The following is a 23,213-nucleotide window of genomic DNA, read 5'->3' as shown; positions in this document are numbered from 1 at the left end:
GTGCACTAAACATTCTGTTTTTCTCTTTTTGTGTCTGGCTTTAACAATAAATTGGTTTGTTCACTGCAAGCAAACAGAGCAACTGTGGAACAATATGTCTGCCCTACAATGCACTGCATGGTAAGTCCTACAGAATTGTGGGAAATTTACTGCTTTAATCTAGTGGTATGCATGAAACTCAAGCGACTCATGGTTTGATTTATGTGGATGGTACAGATACCCACAGCCAGGAGTATTTCACAAGCCATAAAGTATATCTGCAGCTCTACATTCTTCTTATTAAGTGATAAACCTACATAAAAGCAACCAACCTTGATTCAGTAGTCAGGGTTCAAGTGCCATAAATCCCAGCTAACTTGAAGCTTTTCTCTTCTCTCTTTCAGATAACTTTCTGTGTGTGTCCCTGATCCTGTCCATTGTCAAAACAGGCAACACATCCCAACATGCGGACATACTATTTTTGCACTGACACAGCCAAAGAGATGGAGTCTTGGATGAAAGTAATGACAGATGCTGCACTTGTGCATTCAGAGCCAGTCAAAAGGTTTGTAAGCGCATCACTTGTATTGTCATTTTTACAGAGAGCCTAGATTTTATTTGAGGGCGGGCGATTACAGTGGGTTGTTTTGCTTTTGAATCAAAAAGACATTCAAAAAAGGCATTTTAAGGACAGTTCTTAAAACAAGTGAGATTGACTTTGCATTCCTTGGTTCATTTCCATCCTGATTTGTACTTTTCTAGCATTTGTACTGTAGGCAAGTGCCTTTAAATCTCTCTGTTAATCCTGTTAAGTTCTTAAGCAACAGCTCCAGACCTGCTTTTGACATTTCTAGTCTGTGAGTTTGTTGAAGAAGCAGTGACTGTCTTTAATGTTATGCAACTGCTTATACTGTTGGAGTTTATCACAGAGTAACATACACAAGAATGCCATGTGCTTATGGGCATGTCCCCACTGTAAATGTATGGTGCAGGTTGTTCAGTAAATGTTGTGCACAGCTGTGCTGGCTGGTCAGGATCAGTGACTCATCAGGATAGGGTTTTTCCTCCCTTTTTTAAACTGTGTTAAATGTCTGTCATTTGGCAGCCTGCCTGTCTAATGCCCTCCTTTTACATGGGCGAGCAGAGGCGTTATGGTGAAGTGCTTTATAATTACACAGAGCAGCAGTGCCTGAAATCCACTGAATAGCACTGTTAAATAGGACAGTGTGATGCTGTTATAAGGTTATCTAGAATAACAGCATTGTAATATCTATGGAGACCAAAGGCTATCATAGTTCCAAAGCATTTAGTGTCTTGTATTCTATCGACAGTGTTGAATTTTATCACATCTTTTCATATTTTTATCTAGTGGGTGTGGTATGGCTCACTGTGTGCTCTGCTGGGCTGGTGGAGCCACAGAAGGCTGGAGAAGACATTATGTGACTAGTGCTGCTATTTAAAAGGATACCAGTGGAAACTGTGAAGGAATGCCTTTCCTACTGCTCTCCTATTGCTAACCCAGTGAGCCGTGCTGCTAAGGGGAATTTGCCAAGTTTGAAGCTGTGACCTTGAGCCCGTTTAAGTCCAAGCAGTAGTGGTGTCTATTACCTCTGGAGACCTCCCTGAGGACCACAGAGCTGTAGATAGATCTCGTAGAGGTGAGGTTGAAGGGATCTCCAAATGGATTACTGGAGTCTGAGCAGATCCTTTGTGCCCTGCCCCAGCAGGGGCAGTGTTTTATTGGAGATATCTGATTTCCTTTTACACGCCTGGCCTCCTTTGGCAGCTGGAAGAAACATTGTGCACCCCCACTCATTTTCTTTTCACTTTCCTTTTGTTTCAGAGCTGCCCCCATTAGCAGAGTTCACAAAGGTAGTCCTTTAGGTCTGCTTTATACTGTATCCATACTTGATAAAATATCTCAAACACCTTTTACTGGTTTACTGTGACACAGATGAGTATCCCAGTTACCAATTGAATCTACAGTAATGTAGTTATCATTTTTCCATTTCTGTGCAGGTAATCTTATGTGTTCTCGTGGTGTCACAGGGTCTTAGACTTTTCTTGTCATCTTTGGTATCAAGTCCTCTTTGTCTTCATCAGGTTGGACAGGCTAAAAGTGGAGCAGTGTGGACCACAAGAGATCAACCATGTGGCCAACCACAGGCCGTCACTAACACAGCCCGAAATCCAGAACAATGAACGCAACCGTGAGGTGGACCGTGAGCGCACTCCAGCAGTCCCCTCCACCACAGCAGACGAAGAGAGAAAGCAGCGAGACGCCGAGCGCTACGGCTTCCAGAAGGACGGGGCGGAGCGCGAACGCCCACTCACCAAGATCAACAGTATCAAACTGCAGCCAGCCCAGGCAGCGGCCGTCAAGGCTAGCATCACCTCGCCGCAGACTCCGGCAGAAATAGATGGGTCACACCGCAGCCCGCAGGTCAATGGATCTGGTGAGCAGTGTCCAGCTGATGGGACTGGAGTCCCTCCTCAGCGAAGTCCCAATCATGAGCCAGATCGTACCCTCAGTAGGACCAGTTCTATGCAGCAACTGGAGCAGTGGGTCCGCACGCAAAGGGGACGCAACCAGGACGATGACACTAGGAGGTTGGTTTGATTATATGACCTTGAGTTCTTAATCTCACCTATTTCGTCGTGTGATTTCAAAACATTTGTGCTTCAAACAAGAAAAATGTGCCAGCACAATTTGTTTTTAGGTTATTGCACAAGAGTCCAATGTTGTCCTACTTCGACAACAAGAAGTGGAACTTGGCTAAACTTAGTATGATCTGGAAATACTGATTCACCTGCATCATGAGACAGGAGGGATTCTCCCTCAGAATCTGAGTGCAAGCACACAGTACATATGCAGACTCAGATTTTCCAAAGCCTCTCAGTCTCAGGTCTTTCTAAAGCTGTGTTTTTTAAAGCTGGATTCACACGCTCCTCACCATGATTTAAACACTTTGGATATTACACTATTGAGTGTACCAGTAAGTAGAACTGGAGATAAAAAAAAATAGCCTCAGAGTTACTTCCTGCCACTGACCCTGCTGTGGGAGTCCCATTTTTAATTGGTTGAGATTAAAACTGCTCTCTCACTGTGTCTGTCCCTGCCTGCCAGCATGTCACTGTCTGTCTCTCCATCTGTTGATCTGTTATCTGTCAGTTTATCGTTGACTGGCTTGTGCCCATATTTGACACAGCCTTGCCTCTGTGCCTCCACTCAGTCCTCTGCTAAGTTTATTTAAAAAAAATGGATGTGCACACCTCTTTTGAACAATGCATGAATTTGAAACGATCATCATGGGTAAAACCACAACAAGTCATCCATTGGTCTTTTTTTCCGTTGTGGTCCTCTGTGAGAAGCATGTGCTCTCGCTGTCCATTCTCTCTCTTCAACATTTTCAGTCTTTATTTATCATTACATGCATGTCCAGAATGATATTTAGTTTCCATGTAGTCACAAGCCTTTAGTCACAAGCCTTTTTTAATGTTACTGGGTTTTACAGATCAGTGAATGTTCTAGCCACGATCTGTCAGGGGAGTCTTAATAGGAAGCTGTCTTGATGCCAGCTGCACTGACTTTGAACCCACTGTGGAAGCGAAGCTTTTCAAAGCTTTGTTGTCCCAGGAAATGTCTAATTTGTCCTGGGGAGGTTCTTCAGAATGAATAGCCTGGATTGAATGTACATAGATGACTAGACTAGAGGTGCTTTGCAACTACAAAGTTTTAAAAAGGCAAATCAAAAAACTTTCCCTTTTCTGCTATTTCGTAGCATGACAGTGCTTTTTGATGAGCAAGTTATGTAGCAAGTTATAATTGGGTTCTTTTGCTTGATGTATTTCCAAACAATGAAATGCAGAAAAATTCAAATCTAATTGACATTAGACAACTTCTTCTCTAATTTGAACCTTCCATCTAGAGCCTGTTATTCATGAAACCAAATCCTGTTTTAATCACTCTTTGAGAGCTGATTCTTTTGATATTATAGCAGGTATTTTCCCACACTACCTGTTTCTCTGCTGCTCATCTATGTTATTATTCACGTTACTTTTGCTAAATACCCATTCAAGAGTTTGTCTATGTCAATCAAGTGAATGAGATCTCTGCAACACCCTCTCAACAACCTCTGTTTTTTCTGTTTCCCCAGCATTACGTCATACCAGACGCTTCCCAGAAATATGCCAAGCCATCGGTTACCATATATGCCTCACTATGGCGATGGCTACTGCAGTATGCCAAGGAATAGCATGGCACAGCGTGACAGCATCTGCAGCATATCGCCATCATTGTACGAACAGGCCTTGGGTCCCTCATCGGCTGACAAGCGCCGCTCCATGCGCGATGACACCATGTGGCAATTATATGAGTGGCAGCAGAGGCAGGCCTACTCCAGGCAACCAGGGCTCTACAGCAATATGGCCAGTCCCAAAACCATGATTAACCTGTCAGAGCATGCTGCACCAAGCCACTCCATCCCCCCCTCGCCCTCCCACGGCTCCCTGTCCATGTATGGTGGCTACTCTCCTATGCGATCGTACAACATGAACAGTGCTCGTTCCGAGTTGTCCTCTCCAGTCTACAGAAGAGACATGAGCATTGACAGGCGGCACAGACCGCAACTCAACAAGGTCAGTTGAGCCGAACATAAATGCCAAAAAATATCCAAAATAGCAGGCACTCTAGAAGCTTACTCGCTTTCAGAGTGCTTTCTTCCATCAAGTAATTTTCAATAATTTGAGCAGCACAAACAAAATTCCATTTACCTTCATTGTGTTTGTGGTGACAGGAAACAAAATAAAAAATATTTTAAGGGCTAAATACCACTTCGGGTATGTACAAAATGTTTCTCTGTATTTGCCTGAACAGTTTTTAATTTAATTGTCCTGCAGTATGCCTACCCACCTGATAGGAGGTCTATGCCTGCAGGGATCCCAGTGCAGACTATCACTTCCCAGTCTCTCCAAGGCAAAACAGTAAGTCCTCATCCATGATGTGCCCCTCTGTATCCATCACTAACCTATAACTGACTTTCTGTAATACACCACCCAGTAATTTCACACTTGGGCTCTACACACTTATTCATTTGGGTTTAATTGGACTTATTTGAGTGACGAGGCTATTTTCATAACACCACCTACCCCCCCTTTCTCCCTCTCCCTCTTTCTGTCCTTCAGTTCCTTCCAAGAAGACATTGTGACAGAATCTTTAGACACAGATTTAGGCAGAACTCAGATGTATGTTCCAAGTGCTAGGATTTAGGGAATGTTCACTTCAGGAGCTCCTTTGACTCGCTTCACATCAGTGGAGACTTAAAAACCCTGTCACTCAAAACTCTCTAAGCCAGATCAGGAATTTATGTCAAAGCCTCACACAGTGCCATGTCCTCATGGAGCTGGTAAAGTGTGAACTGGATTCTGTAATAAATGCTAAACTGTCTTGAGTGGACATGTAGACTTTGCATGCTGCTGACAGCGATAGCACCTTGGATAATGTCATCGTCCTGAGCTGCATGAAAACTCAATACCTAGATATAGCAACTGTTCACCTATTGGGAGCCTGATACCTCTAAATCTCCTGTCCTGGTGTGTTCTCTCCTTTCCTCTCCCACTCCCCCTGCGGTGTGTCCCTGTTTCATCGTGGCTGTATGTCCCTCCCTTCCTCCCTCCCTTGCAGCCTGAGGAACTGACTCTTCTGCTGATAAAGCTGCGGCGGCAGCAGGCAGAGTTAAACAGTATCCGGGAGCACACTGTAGCACAGCTTATGCAACTAAACATGGATGGCGACAACCCAAAGGTCAGGCCCCCAGAGATGCCCCCGCGGGCTTGTGTGTTAGCGTGTGGTGTGTATGCCATCTTTACCCACATCCATTATCCATCTGGATCCAGATGACTTTTTTTAGTCTTCACACATGGCCGATTTAAGGAGAAAAGACACTACAGCAGGCATTTTCTCTAAAAAGGACTGGCTTGAAGTCGTCTCTTCATCATATTTAGGGATCAGATGACTCGCTTTCAACTTATCCCAAAATGTGTGAAATGTCTAGAAACAAAAACAGTCTTATTTTACAACCCGCGTCTGACTTTATATCATTTATCAGATCGTTACATTTGATTCATTTCAGTCAGGCGGTCAGCTGATTGAGTCATTTTACTTCCCTAAAGAGTTCAGACAGATGTTTGCAGGAAATGAATCTTAAAGCCATTGGCGAGCTTAAAGAATGACCGGCCAAGGAGGTTAAGGCCGCTGGCATACGTAAATGTTAATTCAGGATTTTTGCATTCTAAGTCTCCTCTAAGACATCAGACTACAGATGTGACAGATCCTGATGTAGGTCAACCAGGCCTGAGGTGGAGAATGGTTGGGTATGAGGGATTTAGGTTTTAATCACTTTAGCACTGTTTTTTTTTTACCACTGCTCTACAATTTTTTTGAAGTTTCCTCATATCAGTATAGCCAAAGATTGTTGCTTTACGTTATATAGTTTAGTGGGTTAGTATCAAAACTCTCACACCCACTTCAAGTGATGTATTGTAGGTATTTCATCAACCTCAGCTTACTGCTGTCTTTGTATTTTGCCTGGATTTGGTCAAGTATGTACTTGGCCATTTGGTCATTACTGAGCTCTAGTCTTTCATGTCCTGTTAGTATACTCATTCTGTTACTTTATATAACACTACCTGCTACCTGACCTGTTTTCTTCACACTGACTGGTCCTGCCTTCTTTTCTATCTTTGGGTACACTGTACATGACATCCTTGTGTGTGTGTGTGTGTGTAACTAACTGGGAATCCACATAGGAAGCAAGACGTGAGGGAGATGAGAACGGCTTGTAAGCGTTCTGTCATCCAATCCACACTGACTCTGTCTTCCATAAACAACTTCCTGCATTTGAATGTCTGTCAGCAGCTGCAGCTCCTGGGGAGCTGAGTGGACAGCGGCTTGCCTTCACCAGGCAGATTGACAGCCAGAATGAAGCAAACCAAATGTCGGCTTCATGGGAAAAAATCAGCAGTGTTTGCATGTACGTTTTACGTCCTCGTCCATCTAGAGAGTGTAGGGAATCTGCCTTTAAAGTTAGTGAAACATAGAGCTTTGATCAATCAATGAAGACGCGTTCAAAACCCATATACAGCGGGGTGTTTGTGTGATTTGAACAGCTCTCTGCACACTCGAAGTGTAAAAAAAATGCAGGGTATCTCTGAGACAGTGTGGATTGATTCATTTAATAGAATGGGAGCAAATCTATTCCATAAGACACGGGAGTGAAGGACAACAAAAAAGCGTCTAAAAGCACTTTCTACGTGGATTGCCCTTAAGAGAGAGCGTGAGAGCGTCAGAGAAAGTGTGTGATGTCCTTTTCTTTTATCTCACTCTCCTGTTGCCTCTTCTTTCCTCTCCTTTTTGCTGCTGACGTTAGAACGACATTCTCTCCCATCACCTTCAAAGGAACCTCATGTATTTGGATAATCAGGTGGGGTAATGCATGAATGCATGGCCCTGTCTCCTCATGCCATGAATTGAACTCATTTAATGCTTTTGCTATTAATCGGTACTGTCCACTGAAAACTCCTTTGATTTCCTGTTTGATGTCTAGCTAGCTTTATTTAATGTTTATTTCTTTAGGCACAGCTATATAGCATGGACCAATGTCACATATCACAGCATTTTCAGCCTGGTTTGCAACGCCCGCCTGTAGATGGGCCTATTAATTCTTTCATTAGTCTGAGTATGAACCCTACACTCACTGTCAGCTACAGTAACTGAATATCTGGGTGTCACACTATTCTGTATTGTTGGGAGATATAGACAAGCTTTATGTCTTTCATATACCGTGAATATAGAAAGAAAGAAATGTGTAACTTTCATCTTCTTCTTTTTATTGCTCTGAAGTGCTTTGAGAGTTTGAATAATTATAAAACTACAATGTATAGTACACAGAGGTACAATAACGCAGTTTTCATTACAAATATAGAGGAACCTTTCAAGCAAGCCTCAGATTTATGTAACCATTAAGAAAAATGTTACTTTGCTCTTTACTCTGATACCAAAGTGATGCTGCTTAACATTTACCATTCACTGCTACATACATTGCAACGAAAGCGCTTGCTATATTCGTAGCACTAGACCACATCAAGTGGGAGCTTTCTACTGCTAATAAGTAAGCATCTTAGAGCTTTGCACCAGTATCTTCCTGATTCTGTTAAAAAGCTTCTCTTATTGTTTTCCCTTGCTTGTATCCATCCCTGTCCACTCTGGATGCACATGTTAGCCTAAGTCTGCTTCATGAGAGTGAGCAAGCGAGATGTAAGAACATTGTCGGTGTTGTCTCTGAAGTGAAACGCTGCTATAAACTGACACTTGCTATATCGCTCCTCTCCACACTGGACTAGATGAAGGAAAATGACCCTTTAATCGTCATGACTCACACTTTGATTGAGAACTCTGCCCCAAGGCCTCAACTTTACCAGCAAGTAAGGCCAGCCAAAGGCTTTGCTCCGCCTCATCCTCACCAGTCGCTGTTGTTATTTGGTCTGTTGTGCAATGCTCCTCTTCTGGTGTCTAAGTCCTCATGGCATCTTGCGACTGGCCTCCCTGTATCGTTTGTATTGCCAGCACCTCCTCATCCATTGCTTTTGACTGTTCTTTTATTATGAGAAGTCATGCCAATAAGGACATGACTTGTAAAAGAGTAGTATGATGTGTCTGCTTCACTGTTCAGTTGAATCACTTCCTCACTCTCAAGTTGTGCATGGAGCTGGATGTAGTTTACTCTAGAAGTTGCTTAGAAAACAGTCTTAAATCAAAAGCTAAAGCTGTGGTTGCACGCAGATCATTTAGATAGCAAGGCCTCATCTTATTTTGTCTAGTGCTCTAACCAGTGAAGTTTAGTGTGTGACCTTTCATTGCCCTTTGCAGAATGTGCTCCCTCTCATCGGCCAAGCCACCTGGACTTGGCAGTAGGACTCTTAATTAGTATGATTTCATTCTGTGTTGCCAAATATGTCACTTCCCAGTCTAGGGCATAGGCAGGTAGTATTTCTTTCTTTGTAAAAATAATTGTAGGGGATTGTTTGTATGGCATAATTTAAATACAATATATTTTATTAATTCTCACTTTCTTATGCAGGATGCATGAATATTCCACTATTATAAAACAAAACATCAAAGTAATACTCTGGTTACAGTTCATTTAGAGTCAACCTGTGCTGCTTTATTAATTTTATTTTGGGATTTAGTGGTTTAAGATGGAATAGACTCTATACCTATTATGGCCATGAGGGTACATTGATGATGAAGATGAAGACAGATGTCTTCTAGGTAAACTCTCTCTTCCTTTTTACCTGTCTGCATTACTTCCCTGTCAGTGCCTCTTATCACTCTGTTGGTGGAAAGGATAAAGAAGGCTGGCTTGTGTGTGACGATGGCTATGACATCACTTTACTGCCACTTTTGTGACCACCTCCCGAGGTGTAAAAGTGCCGCCAAAGACTGCCCCCACCTACCCTCACCAGTCCACCCATTCATTGGCGTACCAGCCTGGCAACAGCTGCATTCCCACCTGTTCAGCTGCCGGAAGTTTGTCTCCCTCCTCCTCCCCCCCATGTCACTTGTAATCCACACCACACAACACCACAGTGAAGCTCCTGAGCTGTGGGACAGTCTGCATGTTCTGTGTGTGGAATGCCATGTGGTTCTCAGGTCCCACCTGCTTTAACTGTACTGTCTGGTTCAACTGAGGAAAAAGGTGTCAAGAAAAGAGTGTGTGAAAGAGTGCAGATATGAGTGTGGAACGTTGATGCACAGTTGAATCTAAAAGTATTTGGACAGTGAGTCATTTTTTTTGTTGTTTCGGCTCTGTAGGACAGCCCATTGGATTATAAATTGAATAAATTCTATGCAGTTGATGTGCTCTCTCTAAACCTCTATGGGTTTTTTAATATGCAGGGTACTGATCCTATGCATAGTGTACGAACAAAGCAACCAATGTTTTTCAGGGCCAAACAGATATGTGATCTGAAATGTGATATGATCACGTGTTTCATTTGCTGAAGACCAGACTTAAAGCAAAAGGGCCCAAAACAAGCAAGAAGGAAAGGTGGCTGCAGTTGAGGCTTGGCTGAGTGTCATCATGGAAGATACCAAGTGTATGCTGATGTCTGGAGGTTGTAGACTTCCAGTCATTGACTGCAAATGATTTGAATTATGATATGTATTGTAAGGATTACTTAATTCAATGGTATATTCATTTTTCAAGTAGTCTGTGTTCCTTCAGTTTTGGGGAGCCTAATAAAGATGTAAATTAAAGCTACTGTTGGTACTTTGACCTTATAGTCATTATGTCATTTCAAATTCAATGTGGGGACAAACACAGAACAACAAAGAAATATGTCACTGTCCTAATATTTATGGACTAAATCTGTGTTTTATTTTAGAAAAGTGGGTGAGTGATGGTACATTAAGTGATGAATGGATTTTCTGGAAATATGGGATCCAATGCAGTTAAAATAATTTCCCCATTTTGAGCACTGTGCTTTTTCTCTTCGAAGAAGATGAGTTGTATTAGTAGAAAGAGAGATGAGTATTTCTTTTCTTTTCTGTAACAGCGTAAATGTAGGTGTTGTAATAGTATAAACTAGTATAGAAGTAACTGCAGTCCAGTCTAACATTGAACTGGTTTTATCTGTATTTTAGCCCACACTACAGTAGCTAAAAACCGAGTATTACTACTGTATTTTAAGTCCTAAGGAGATCTGTGGTTATGTTGTTGTACTGGGAATATCATTAAGTAATAGTTTTAACGCCACACACTCTCAGCTGACCACAGCTACCAGACAGGCAGAGTCCGTGGACCAATTAGCTGCAGAGCATGTGCTGGAGAAAACAGAGTTGATGGGCACAGCTTATGTGCTGACTCTACAGTTTTGTAAGCAAGATTGTTTTATATGTCTTCCCCTTGCATTTCCAATAAAACCACTGCGTTGTGCTGATGGAGACAAACGACTGTGGCTGATGAAACGTGAGGCCCAGAATCTGTGTTTAGACTGGCTGCCCTCCCACTGTTGGTTTGCTAACTCAGATTGTCTGATTCAGTGAAATATGAGTTTCTACTCAAGGACAAATCCTGTGGCTCAATGAGAGAGCCTTGTCATGACACTGCATTAGATCTCCAGATTCTAATGTGTATGTGCATATTCGCGTCTCTGTCTAATGTTCTTTCTTTCTTCACAGTTGAGTCCAGAAGACTACAGGGAGCACGCCTATACATGCATGCCAGAAGAGATGGACATTGATGTAAGTTCAGGTGTAAGTTGCACTCTTGCGAGACATGATGCTCCGATCAACTATACATAACTCTTTATCGTTTTCTCTTTAGACCAAACTTAGCAGGTTGTGTGAGCAGGATAAAATGGTGAGGACACAGGATGACAAACTTCAGCAGCTGTACAGAGAGAAGGTGACTAAACATTGCACATATGTCATTATTGCATACTCACACAAAACACTAAATGAAATGCTTACAAAGATGTGGTGCCCATTGAGAAAAATAAACTTAAGAGAATACACAATTTAGATTTTGAAATTATAATAATAGCCTGAGTTAAGTTTATATGCACAAAACTGAGAAAGAGGGAAAATAGCTGTTGTAATTGTTAACTGTAGCTCAGCTACTGTCATCATCAACTTGCAAGAGTTGTCTGGCCTGGGAGGCTTGAGTCATATTGAGCTCATCTGACTGTCCTCTGCCCATCAAGTTCGATGTACACTGGAAGAAAAGTAATGCACTGTGTCTGTCCACCATGTCTAACTCAACAGTGGAGTCACTTATGCAAACCGAGGCCTCGGAGATTTCTTCTTCTTCTTTATTTTTTGTTTCGTATAGTTGGATTTTAAATGTCCAATGAAAACAATAATTTGGGAAAGGCCAAACAGAATTTGTCACTATTTTTAATGTTTTGTCGAATAAAACAATCACTTGATTTAAACAAAAAAATAATACACAGCTTTACCAATAAAGAAAATATTCACTTGCTGCCATTTTTTTTTATTAAATACCTTTGCAAAACGTAAGAGAGCTAAAACAGGGTCATGGACCAGAAAAGTTCATGGGCTTAAATATCCCATAATGATTTTGCTTAAGTTGATCTAAAAGGTTACAGTGACAAATTTTGTACCCGTGCTGTGTGTGCATTTGATATGTCGTGTGTTCCTTCAGCACACCCTGGAGACAGCGCTGCTGTCAGCCAGCCAGGAGATAGAGATGGGCAGTGATAACCCCGCTGCCATGCAGAGTGTCATCCAGCAGAGAGACTTACTGCAGAGCGGCCTGCTCAGCACCTGCAGAGAGCTTTCTAGAGTCGCAGCTGTGAGTCATACAGCACATTCACACACACACTACACACTCATGCTGGACACTGATGCTGATGAAGATGATTTTTTCCTGCTTCTTTTTTTTTTGTCTTTTTGTTTCAATGTCATTCACAAAGTGTATCTCTCCCAAACCAGGAGTTGGAGCGGTCGTGGAGGGAATATGACAGGCTGGAAGGAGATGTGACTCTGGCTAAGAACAACCTGCTGGAGCAGCTTGAAGCACTGGGAAGCCCCCAGGTGAGATATTTCTTGAGACTGAAGCTACGCTGCTTTAATCTTTCACCGCTTCTGCTGTCTAACACTTGCATGGTTTAGTAGTTTAACTTTGGTTGGAGAACATTTAGTGCAGAGCTTCAAAGAAAGCTGAAAATGTGACAGATTACCTTGAACGCCTAGGCATCCTGTTTGTAGACACTTTTTTTGACTTGTGGGGGGGGGGAATAAAGAAGATTTCTGTGCTCCACTGCCCTTAGCTGCAGTGTGGGAAGTTTCTGAGAGATCAAAGCAACATAGCGAGTGATTGATGACTGTAGCAATGATAGAGCAGGTCTTAATTAAGTCTGTCTTTTATCTTGTCCTTCATCATGAAAAGAGCTGTAGAGACGGAGGGAAACTGTTGTAGCACTTATTCCCATTTGAGCCTGAGTCAGAGCCAATGCTTATTCAGAGTAGAGAAGTCAGAGGGCAAACAGAGAGCCTGGACATCCTCTTATTAAGTCTCCTTCACTCACAGGCAAACCTGTCATCAGTAAGAAGATAACTACGCATTTGTCTCTCTTGCTCTTCTGCTTTTCCGCTTCCAAGTTAAGTGGTAATCTGCAAGTCATGTTTAATGATTTGTGAACGTGTGTGTTTTCTGTGCACACTCAGACGGAGCCTCCCAGCCAGCAGCATGTCCGCATTCAGAAGGAGCTTTGGAGGATTCAAGATGTGATGGAGGCCCTCAGTAAACATAAAGCTCAGAGACACGCTGGCGATGATACGAACTTCTATGGGCCCAAGACCAACTTCAACAAGCACAAAAATGAGGTGAGACACCAAACAGTACATTAGGTCATACAGTTCTCTTGCGCTGATACAATACAACAAAATTAACCAACAATTCAGTCATTTGACTATGTAAAACATTTGCTGGTTCCAGCTTTTCAGATAGAAGGATTTGTTTCCTTTCTTTGTTTTTATATCACTTTAATCTGAATGTGTGGGTTTTAGGCTGTTGATCAGACTGAACAAGCAATTTGAAGACACCACCTTCAGGGAATATTTCTCTGTTTTCTGACCTTTTAGAGACTAACAATTGACCTTTTAATTAATAATGTATCATGAAAACAAGCTGTTGTTGGAGCCCTACAGTCCCACATCTCCTGCAGTTGTGTAAATGATGAACAACTAAAGCTGAGTGCTCCAACTGCCAGCTCTGTTCATGGACAGTAAGAGTGGTGCTATCTGAGTAGATGTGTCAGTCGCAGCGTGTGGAGCTCTCTCTGGCTAATCAGCTGGTTTGGCCATCATGTGGGCCAGAACTACTCTGCACCAGATGGTGGTTGCCCTAAGGGGGCATGGTGGCGCCATGTGTCACCTTGCTTCCTGTCCTGTCATGCCCTGTATAATCCCCAGGAGGAGGACTCGGTACCCCCACGACCACCTCTACCCGAGTCCTATGAGCCCAACCCCCCGGCCGTGCCCCTTATGCCCTCTCATGTTGGTGTGCGCCCTCCATCACTCCACAGGCTGGAGGACAGAAAGGCCAATCACAGGAATGGAACGCACAGCGTAAGCTTGTCCGTTGACCTCATGGTTGACCCTGCCCCCAGCTGTGTCATCACACGTCATTGCTCGCCGTGATGGTTTTCACTTTCATTTTGCGGACATCTCATGGCTTTTTGGATTGTTTTTAGTTGGATTTTTATTCATTTGATTCTGTAATTTTTATTTACTTTTATGAAACCTCATTGGTGTTTCTTTATGTCTCTATTTAATTACCTCGTCTTCCTTTTCTGTGTCTTTTTTTTGTGTGTCTTGAAAGTAGCAATTTTCACTTGTCCTTGGTTACAAACTAAACCATGTCTGAGTTTGAATGTGTCTGCCTGCTGCCTGCCTTTTCATTTGTCTGTAAAAGATTTTGTCTTCAAGCTGTAAATATATGTATGTTTTAAGATTGCCCAGTCTGTAAAAGCAGCATTTTGTACTATAGAAAAAGGATGTTTGTTTGTCGATAGTAGGAGAAAATGTCACTTTGCATCGTTTTGGAACCAAACTCTCCATAAATATAAATGCTGTTCTGTATTTGTGTTGAACTTTTTCTTTATTTTCATTGGCAGGGCCCAGACTACAGGCTGTATAAAAGTGAACCAGAGCTCACAACAGTGACTGAAGTGGATGAGAGCAATGGAGAAGACAGATCTGAACACCCGTCTGAGAGAGACCATTCTGGAAACAAAGGTACATTAGAGTAGAGCCAAGCAGTATGATGTCAGTTTCTGATAACTGTTCAGTTTTCCAATAAATTATTCATGATATTGACACAAACAAATACTTGGAGCATTCGCCGGATGAACTTTCACTGTGTAATTTATTAAACTTGTTTATAGCACTGATAGTTACCATGGTTACCATGGCATTTCCACAGGCAACTGTTTGACACACATAAATACAAAATCAAGCTTTTCTTCAAGGGCATAAGCTAAGTCAGTATATCACAACGTAAATCTCAGGCCAACCATTTTTGGAATACAGTGGTTACCATGGATACAGTGGCATGTGCACATGCATTTGTCTGGATTTAATTGACACTGTTGTAGATCACTATACTGCTGGGCTGAAATGTACATCAGCACAGGGATAACTCACTTACCCCTATTTACTCACCTTAATTTAGACTTTATGCCACCATGCATTTTCTGTGAAAATGTGATTTAGAATTTCCAAGAGAAATAATTGGCCTGAATCTGGTGAAACAGCTTGTACAAAGTTCTCCAGGTGATCTGAAGTTGAATGATTACACTGTAGCTCCACGCTGGTTCTGCATCACCACACAATCAATAGTAGCAACCTGCTGATGCTGCCTGTAAATAAAGGAAATACTGTAGCATGTACATGAAGGCAGATTATATATTTGCAAGGTTAAACTTAAAGGTCTCACTAATACACAGATTATTTTAATCTACAAAGTGCCAAACTGATAATAATCTTAAATTTGGATAATTGATAATTAAGAATTTTCTGTTGTGACACATACATACTGTATTTTAATAATGTGCAAACTCAGTTTATATTACATTACATATGCAGTTTATATAACCTGAAATATATTATACTCCTCAGTGAATTGCTATTACTGTGCTGTAAAAAAGCTCTGAGCTCCATTATTGAACAAGGTGGCTTACTGACATCTTGTCTTTTTTTTACTTTCCAGGGATGTCCTACCCAGTTGGTATTGTCCCACCCAGGACCAAATCTCCATTGCCTGAGTCGTCCTCCATAGCTTCATATGTTACCTTAAGGAAGAGCAAAAAGCCTGACCCCAGGACGGTGAGTCCTTGGACTTAAGCCTTTACTGTTCTGAGTGTGATGTGACAGATATTGTCATAAGTTGTCAGGAACAAACTTTAAAATGTAAATGAGATAAACTGTCTAGCACTTATTTTGCTCTTGCTTTTTGCTTTTGTGTTCTTTGTGAGCCTCGTGCGGGCATGAACACACTGGCTACCACTTTTCTTAAAATTGCATTTATTCCCCTTTTAATTGGTTGTTTTGCTTATTAAACTGTTGGTAGAAAGTTAACATGCGGCAGAAGAGGCCACTCGTCACGTGGCCAGGGTGTGACTCATGCTCTCAAAACCAGGCTGCCATAAAATGGATGCCAAGTTTGGTTTATGCAGTTTCCAGCCTCAAACACTATCAACTTAAATATACTAAACATGTCATTAGTGCACCACACTGTAGGGTGTGTCCAGTGTTTAGTGTGTCTGTATGTGTTTGTGTTTGAAAAAATATGGACATATAGGACCCTACTTAAATGATCTATAGCACATGGTCTAAAGTGCATGGCACAAGTGCATTTAGGGCGTGTCCAGCTTTACTTTTGCTTGATAAACAGTGCATAATCTGGGCGCATAGGAAGGTTGAAGGTGCGTAGGGGTTATATTCAGTCGCTTAATTAATCATAGGTGTATTTTGGCTCTGACATGAATTAAACCAATCAAAGTGTCATCTCCCATTCCTGTTAAGAGCCAGGTGTGCTATTTAAATGCAAGTTGGAGAAGCAAACAGTAGCTTGTTACATACACAGGAACTACTGCACGTCCGTGTGTGTGTGTGTGTGTGTGTGTGTGTGTGTGTGTGTGTGTGTGTGTGTGTGTGTGTGTGTGTGTGTGTGTGTGTGTGTGTGTGTGTGTGTGTGTGTGTGTGTGTGTGTGTGTGTGTGTGTGTGTGTGTGTGTGTGTGTGTGTGTGTGTGTGTGTGTGTGTGTGTGTGAACCAGCCTATATCGGTGCATCTTTACTATCTGAATGATGTGCCTTTTAAAGTAGCAGGAAAATACTCCACCACTGACTGTAGGCCAGTCAGTGTGTCTGACTACACCCCATTTTAAAACCAGCACACCACACAGATGGCCATAAGTACATTTGCTACAAGCACGTTCAAATGCAATTAAATTTGTTGCAAGTACAATCGAGTATTAGTACATTTCCTAGAAGTACATTCAGCACTGGGTGTGAAAATGACAGCTGCATCAGTCGGAAACAAGCAAAGACTCTTTGCTGCGTTGTGTGCCGTTTTGCACTAGATGAAAGATAGCGCCCCTAGTATAAATGAACCTACGCGAATTTTGTTAAATGTCAGCTGCACGCACATGTACACATACTGTAGTCTTCTCTGACAGCCATATAGCCTATGGTTGTAAGAGAGTGTGTCAGGGGCCTGCAGAGTTCAGCTTAGGCCCTTGGATAACAGCCTCTTCAACAATCTGGACAGTGGAGCCTGCATCCTCGGGCTCTGGACTGAATCCAGATCTGCCAGCCCCTCCAGCATGCCACAAACCTGAAAGAGAACAACTTCTCCTCGGTTCACTTCACATCATCAGGCTCTCCTGCTCAGGCATTAACAGGCCCCCAGCCTCTCCAAGTCCACCCATGTGTGACTGCTGGAGCGTGTGTGCGCACAGCAACCAGTCAGGTTGTTGCCATATGTGTTTGCACTTATTGTGCTTATTGTGGTTCTAAGAGAGTGAACATTAAAGAGCCATTTCACAGTCATTATTGTGGTTAATCTTGACTGGTAGCTTTGTTTGAAGAAGCAAAAAAAGTTTCTCCAGTACGTGCAGTATTGCTAGAGAAGATGTGATTGTTCTACTTGTTCAAATTCAGACTGTTTTCAACAAAACCTTCCATACCACATCAAGGCCACATCGTGAGATCTGACCTAACCATACCATGATATCACTTTGGGCTACATACCCAATCTACATTGTTATTAATTTCTATTTATCGTGTGTTGTCTGTGTCCGTCTGTGGTGTGCGTGCATGTCTGTGGTTGTCCTCTCTGGCTAACAGGAGCGTCCACGCAGCGCCGTGGAGCAGCAGCTGTGTGCTGCGGAGAGCAGCCGGCCCAGGATGAGCGTTGAGGAGCAGCTGGAGAGGATTCGCCGCCACCAGCAGGGCACCCTCAGGGAGAAAAAGAAAGGCCTCAGCATCCGCGGCAGCAGCCAGGAGAACACGCCCTCTCGCAGTCACTCATTTACTAAAGAAAACCATTTTCGCAGCATGCAGGTATTGTGCTGACTCTATGGCAGAACTGAAGTTCAGAGTAGGCTGGAATCAAGTCCTGGAATCATTTTTGTTTTGCTTTTTCTGTCCTTTTCAGTCCCAAATTAGGCGCAGAGATGAGGTGATCAGCAGTGACATTCAGGAGCTGGAGGCCTCGCTCAGGCAGCAGGAGGTGGTGAGGGAGCAGGAGACACCCGCCGAGGAAATTGCCCGCCTCAAAGAAGCCTCGCTGGCCGACCACTTAAATGTGGACCGAGAGGTAAAGCACAGCAGTCGGTCGTCTTGCTCATTAGCTGCATTTCTTGCTCATCAGACTGAGAGGGCTAATATTATCACAGGCAAATCATTAGGAAATGTTTACCAACAGCTTATCAAGCATTGTCGATTTGGCACTTAGTGCTACAGCCAAAAAAAACCTGTTTTGTAAAACTAAAGAGGAGTAATTCTAGGAACTTACATGAATGCAATTAAAAGCCAAGAATTATGTTACGTTGTGAAAGAAAGCTTAATGTTGAGCTTGCTCTGTAATTATATGCCATCACACCTGGAAAGTATTGCTACTGATTGTAACACGTTGTGTTAACTAAAAGTCCCACTCACACAAAACATGCTTAATGACTGCATCCAGAAAAATTATCAGGGGAAAAAAAACTTAATAACTAATTTGTGTCTCATTTGACAGGTACATTTTGAGAAGGAAAATGAGCCTGTGGTGTTAGCTAGATGAAGAAGCATGTTTCTGTGGACCACAGGGTGTTAAACGTCATGTTTCACCGTCAACACAACTCATATTTCAATCACTATCAGTATACTTGCAGACCTTCCTGAGAAATCAGACTGCGAAGTTTTCCAATGCCAAACTGAGCATGATGCAATGACCCCTTATAATTATTTCATAGGCTGCCTGCAAGGCATACACTTGATTTTAAGGTGCTTCTTGCTGTTTTTAGAGGAGTTCACAGCCTTTCTCTGGGTTATATTAATGAGCGTCTTAAAGTTTATGCTCCCAACTGATCACTGCATGCCACAGAATGTCTCACATTAAGTGTTTTCCGCTCTAGGACAAAGCCTACGGTGATGCTCCATTTAGTTCTCTCACACCCAAAACATGACACAGCCTCCCATTGCTGTAGATGATGACAGACGCTGACAAGCATCTATTATTTATTTAGAAATGCCATTTTCTGACTTATCTGCGTATATTTTTTGTTATTGGCTCTTTTAGCTTGCGTCTGTTTCTGTTTAATGTGTAAAGCATACGGTATTTCATTCATTTGTTTGAAGTTTGCCATATAAAGTGTTCTTTATGGTGTGTTTCTTCAGCTCTCTGTGCCTGACAAAGTGCTAATTCCTGAGCGTTATGTGGAGTCAGACCCCGAGGAGGCTCTGAGCCCTGAGCAGGAGGCTGATAAGCAGAGAAAAGTTGATCGCATCAGAGCCCTCATAGCCAAAAACAGGTAAACACACATCACGATCTCTCTACCAATAGGTTTTTATTAGCAAGCGCAGGGCTGCTCAGACCCTTGATGTTAGGTAGGGATCCTTTGGCGAAAGGGTTACCTATGCAGGCGACCACTGATGTTTCCCGCAGATGTCATGCATGAAATTCTCTCTAGGAGTGAGGGGTAAGTTTGGGGTCATCACCATAGATGACTCAAAAGGGGAAACACTGCCTGCCTGCTCTTCCCATGCAGATCAGTGCCTTAGATGTGCAGAAGAAGTCCATGCTCTTATCTCCCAGCCACTGTGACATTTCATTCTAAATGTCAGCCCTCTTGAATTGATTTTTTTTTTTTTTAAGATAGTAATTGTGTTTATTCTGAAACTGAAACTACAATTTAAGCTGCATGCTGTACATTACAGACATTACATTTTGTATGTGTGCGTATGTGCTCCCTAGTCTGGCTCTAAGCCCTGAGGAGGATACTGAAGAGGAGGTTACCATACAGGAGAAAGAGAAGATGATTAATATCTCCTACGAGCTGGCAGCAGAGGCCTCCAAACGCAGCAAGCTGGTAGCAGGTACATCTCCAGAGAAAAAAGACAAGGGGGAGGGTTGATCAAAAGAATGCATGTGAGAAAACAAAAGGTAGTGTGAGCCTGTTCTTAAACATCACTACATTTTATTATGGCTCATCAATCTGCAGCCACTTCCATTGTGTATGCGCTCAGTCATTTCTCATTGTGCTCTCAGTATTTTCATCATTCATTTTGTTGACTTCCCGGTGATTATTTTCTGTGTTGTTCGGCCGTTCAGTCATTTGCTGCTGATGTAATGTGTTTTTGTTATCTTGTGTTGTGCCTGCGTGTGTTCAACATGTTGCTCTGTTTCATTGCAGTGAAAAGCCTGTCATCCTCTTCCCCACCCCTTCCACAGTCTCCTAACACACCCATTCAACTCACTGATGGCTCTCACTTCATGTGTGTGTAGTGGCACCAGTAAGAGCCTTCATCCGCTTGTTTTGTCCACACTTCCAATGTTCTCGGTGTTTTAACTGTTGTCTCTAGTTATGGATAAGGACGGGGGGGGGGGGCAACAGTTGTGATGCACTTTTTTATATGTTGTGTTTTCTCTCATCTTGTGGTATTTCTTGTAGTCTGTGTAGTCACATGACACAACTAGGTCTTCCTGTAGAACTGTTATCTTTGTTGTGTAATGATAAGAATGATCTGAACGAGTCTTGGGGAAATCTTAGGTATAAATAGTCTAGTATTATTTATTGGAGCATAATTTGACGTTTGCCCCTATTATAAGACATCACCTTCTGTTTCTGCAGCACAGGCTCTGGCCTCAGTGAAAACCTACACATGAAGGAAACAGCAGTGGAGGCATGACGATGCCTCAGAAGACTTCCCCAAGGACATCAGCACAAGGCCACAGCCTACAGAGAGAGAAACTGCCTACTCCATACGCCGGGGTCTTAACCTCTGACTTCTGTATGCTCACTGTGACGTCTTAAGCTCCTATGCCATCAACAACACTTTTCTCTCTGGCATTTCTCTGTTATTGCCCCTGATTGGGGCACCACGCTCTCCTCAGCCTGCTGAGACAAGACAGCTTGGATACTGTTACCGTTGCAGTTCCATTTTCAGTTCTTCCAAGGCTTTTAAGGCTATTTTTAATTATTTTTATGGTTTTATTGGGTTGTTGTTTGAATATGGACAAGCATCTGTCTATATACGTGTACAAGGCTATTAGACTGAGCTCTGTTGTGAGCCTAGAGGCCAAATGTGTTGGGCCACGCCACACTTTCCAGTCATGAATATGCTTTCACATAATTTCAGTTCATTTAATTATTTTATAAGTCACTCAATTTGTTTCCAGACATCAGCTAATCATTCATATTCATTAATTTTATTGTAAAGAACATTTGTTAATGCAAAAGATGCGTATATGAGAGATGTTGATCCCTCCATTATAAAGAAAGGAGGGGCCAATTAATTGCTGCAGACTAAGATTATTTGTAATTTCTCCTGTTTCTTGGTTGTAATTATTTAAAAACGGGACGTTCCACAGTCCCTGTCGCATTGTTGCCGACACACATGTGAATGTTCTGGCTTTAGTCACTCTAAACTGTCTTTTTTTTATTGTTGAGAGATATATTTAAACTAAGAGAAGGAAAAAAAAATCAGAGTTTGGTTCTATTTTATGACATGTTGGTTTGAAGTCTTGGAACTTAAAAAAATAAAATAAAATAAAAAAAAGATTAGCACATGTAAAAAGCAATAAGAATAAAACATTTGTGGATCCAGGATTATTTTTTTGTGTGTGTACAAAGTGTAATTAACAGAGGTTTACTGTGTATATAATGTACATGGTACAGCATGATGGGAGGATGTATCCACTGTATGGTTACATGCCAGATTTGATTTGCAAATGTTCATATTCCATCTGTTTTATATCATGTTAAATAAATGTTGCTGTTCTTAACACACAGTTGCATTGTTTTCTTTGCCACCTTTGTAACAGACTGAAGTGACAAGCTGAGAATAAACCCATGAAAACCCACTCACTCATGTTCATCAGATCAAGTTCAGCTTTGTCCTGCAACACACGCAAATATCATGTTAACATTACCACAAGACTGAAAAAGTATATGGAAAAGCTTATCCTACATGTATACATTAAAGCCAAACTGATGAAAGAGGTTTCCACACACTTTGATCTACACAGTGTGTCACTTTATTTTTGAGCTTTCAGTTTCCTGATCCTCAAAAGAGCTTACATGGTAATGGACAACAAACAGGAGGGTAAAAATAGGCTATCCCATTCTAATCATTGACAGCATGCAATGCAGTTGTGCACACCCAAATGGTCGAGGCTCCACCTCTATGGAGTTGTGGTTTTTAAGCACTAAATTGAGTACTATGAGGTATGCAGATGTAAGCCAGACTTATTATAAAATACAAAAAGGGGTTTGAACAGAGTGGATACAAGAAAACATACCTTACAACATACAACCTTAACATGTCATACAATAGATGCACTTCAGCCTGCGAGTGTCGATGCTGTAATCCTAGATTTGTCTTTTCCTCATTGGTTACAATGGGTAGAATTCGGGGTCTATGTTTAATGAAGGCCTCTGCCTGCTACCCCTCCATAACTCTTTCTATTGATTATTCTTCTCATAGATCTGAGGATCTCTGATTGATGATGTCTGATCTCTCTAAAACCCCCATTTATTTTGTTATTAAAGTGTATGGCATCATGATAAGGTGCTTCCTTGTATATATATATGTTTACCTACATTCACTCTGTTCAACCCCCTTTTTGTATTTTATAGCACGTGCGTTTCAACAACAGGTTTCCATCTATATGCCTCTCTACTGTAGCTAGTACTTGAAAACTTCAGTTCCCAATAGGTGGAGCCTCTAGCACTAAGGTGTGCACAGCTGTATTACATGATGCCAACGACTAGAATGGGATTGGTTGTTTTTGTGTGTATTGTTATATCTTGTATGCTCTGATGAGGGTCTGATTGACTGAAAGCTCAAAAGCAAAGTGATATGCTGCACTTTTTGATGCTTCCACCATCTTAGTAAAGATCTTAGTAGATCATAATTCAAACCATCAGCTTTATCAGAAAT

The 23,213-nt window shown here is 42.0% G+C and overlaps 1 protein-coding gene across 5 annotated transcripts in view; it reads left to right on the top strand.

Annotated features, from left to right (window-relative positions):
• LOC139200888 (pleckstrin homology domain-containing family A member 5-like) overlaps positions 1 to 22,058 on the top strand; it is a 77,840-nt gene extending 55,782 nt beyond the window's left edge. For 3 of the 5 annotated variants that reach the window (XM_070830052.1, XM_070830050.1, XM_070830054.1), the window contains 17 exons: positions 429 to 544; positions 2,083 to 2,589; positions 4,137 to 4,617; positions 4,879 to 4,962; positions 11,219 to 11,281; positions 11,364 to 11,444; positions 12,204 to 12,353; positions 12,494 to 12,595; positions 13,229 to 13,387; positions 14,680 to 14,800; positions 15,774 to 15,889; positions 17,913 to 18,128; positions 18,223 to 18,384; positions 19,449 to 19,582; positions 20,026 to 20,147; positions 20,465 to 20,564; positions 20,903 to 22,058. In XM_070830052.1, the coding sequence (XP_070686153.1) occupies positions 429 to 544; positions 2,083 to 2,589; positions 4,137 to 4,617; positions 4,879 to 4,962; positions 11,219 to 11,281; positions 11,364 to 11,444; positions 12,204 to 12,353; positions 12,494 to 12,595; positions 13,229 to 13,387; positions 14,680 to 14,800; positions 15,774 to 15,889; positions 17,913 to 18,128; positions 18,223 to 18,384; positions 19,449 to 19,582; positions 20,026 to 20,147; positions 20,465 to 20,556 (2,706 nt within the window). In that variant the 3' untranslated portion in view covers positions 20,557 to 20,564; positions 20,903 to 22,058. The remainder of the gene's footprint in view (positions 1 to 428; positions 545 to 2,082; positions 2,590 to 4,136; positions 4,618 to 4,878; positions 4,963 to 11,218; positions 11,282 to 11,363; positions 11,445 to 12,203; positions 12,354 to 12,493; positions 12,596 to 13,228; positions 13,388 to 14,679; positions 14,801 to 15,773; positions 15,890 to 17,912; positions 18,129 to 18,222; positions 18,385 to 19,448; positions 19,583 to 20,025; positions 20,148 to 20,464; positions 20,565 to 20,902) is intronic. The other 2 variants (XM_070830051.1, XM_070830053.1) reach the window with 2 other exon arrangements.
• Positions 22,059 to 23,213: the final 1,155 nt, after the last annotated feature.

The sequence above is a fragment of the Pempheris klunzingeri genome, chromosome 5 (genome assembly GCF_042242105.1).
Source record: "Pempheris klunzingeri isolate RE-2024b chromosome 5, fPemKlu1.hap1, whole genome shotgun sequence".
Lineage (NCBI taxonomy): Eukaryota > Metazoa > Chordata > Actinopteri > Acropomatiformes > Pempheridae > Pempheris > Pempheris klunzingeri.
The sequence above is the reverse complement of the archived record's forward strand: the minus strand, read 5'-3'. Positions and strand labels throughout refer to the sequence as shown.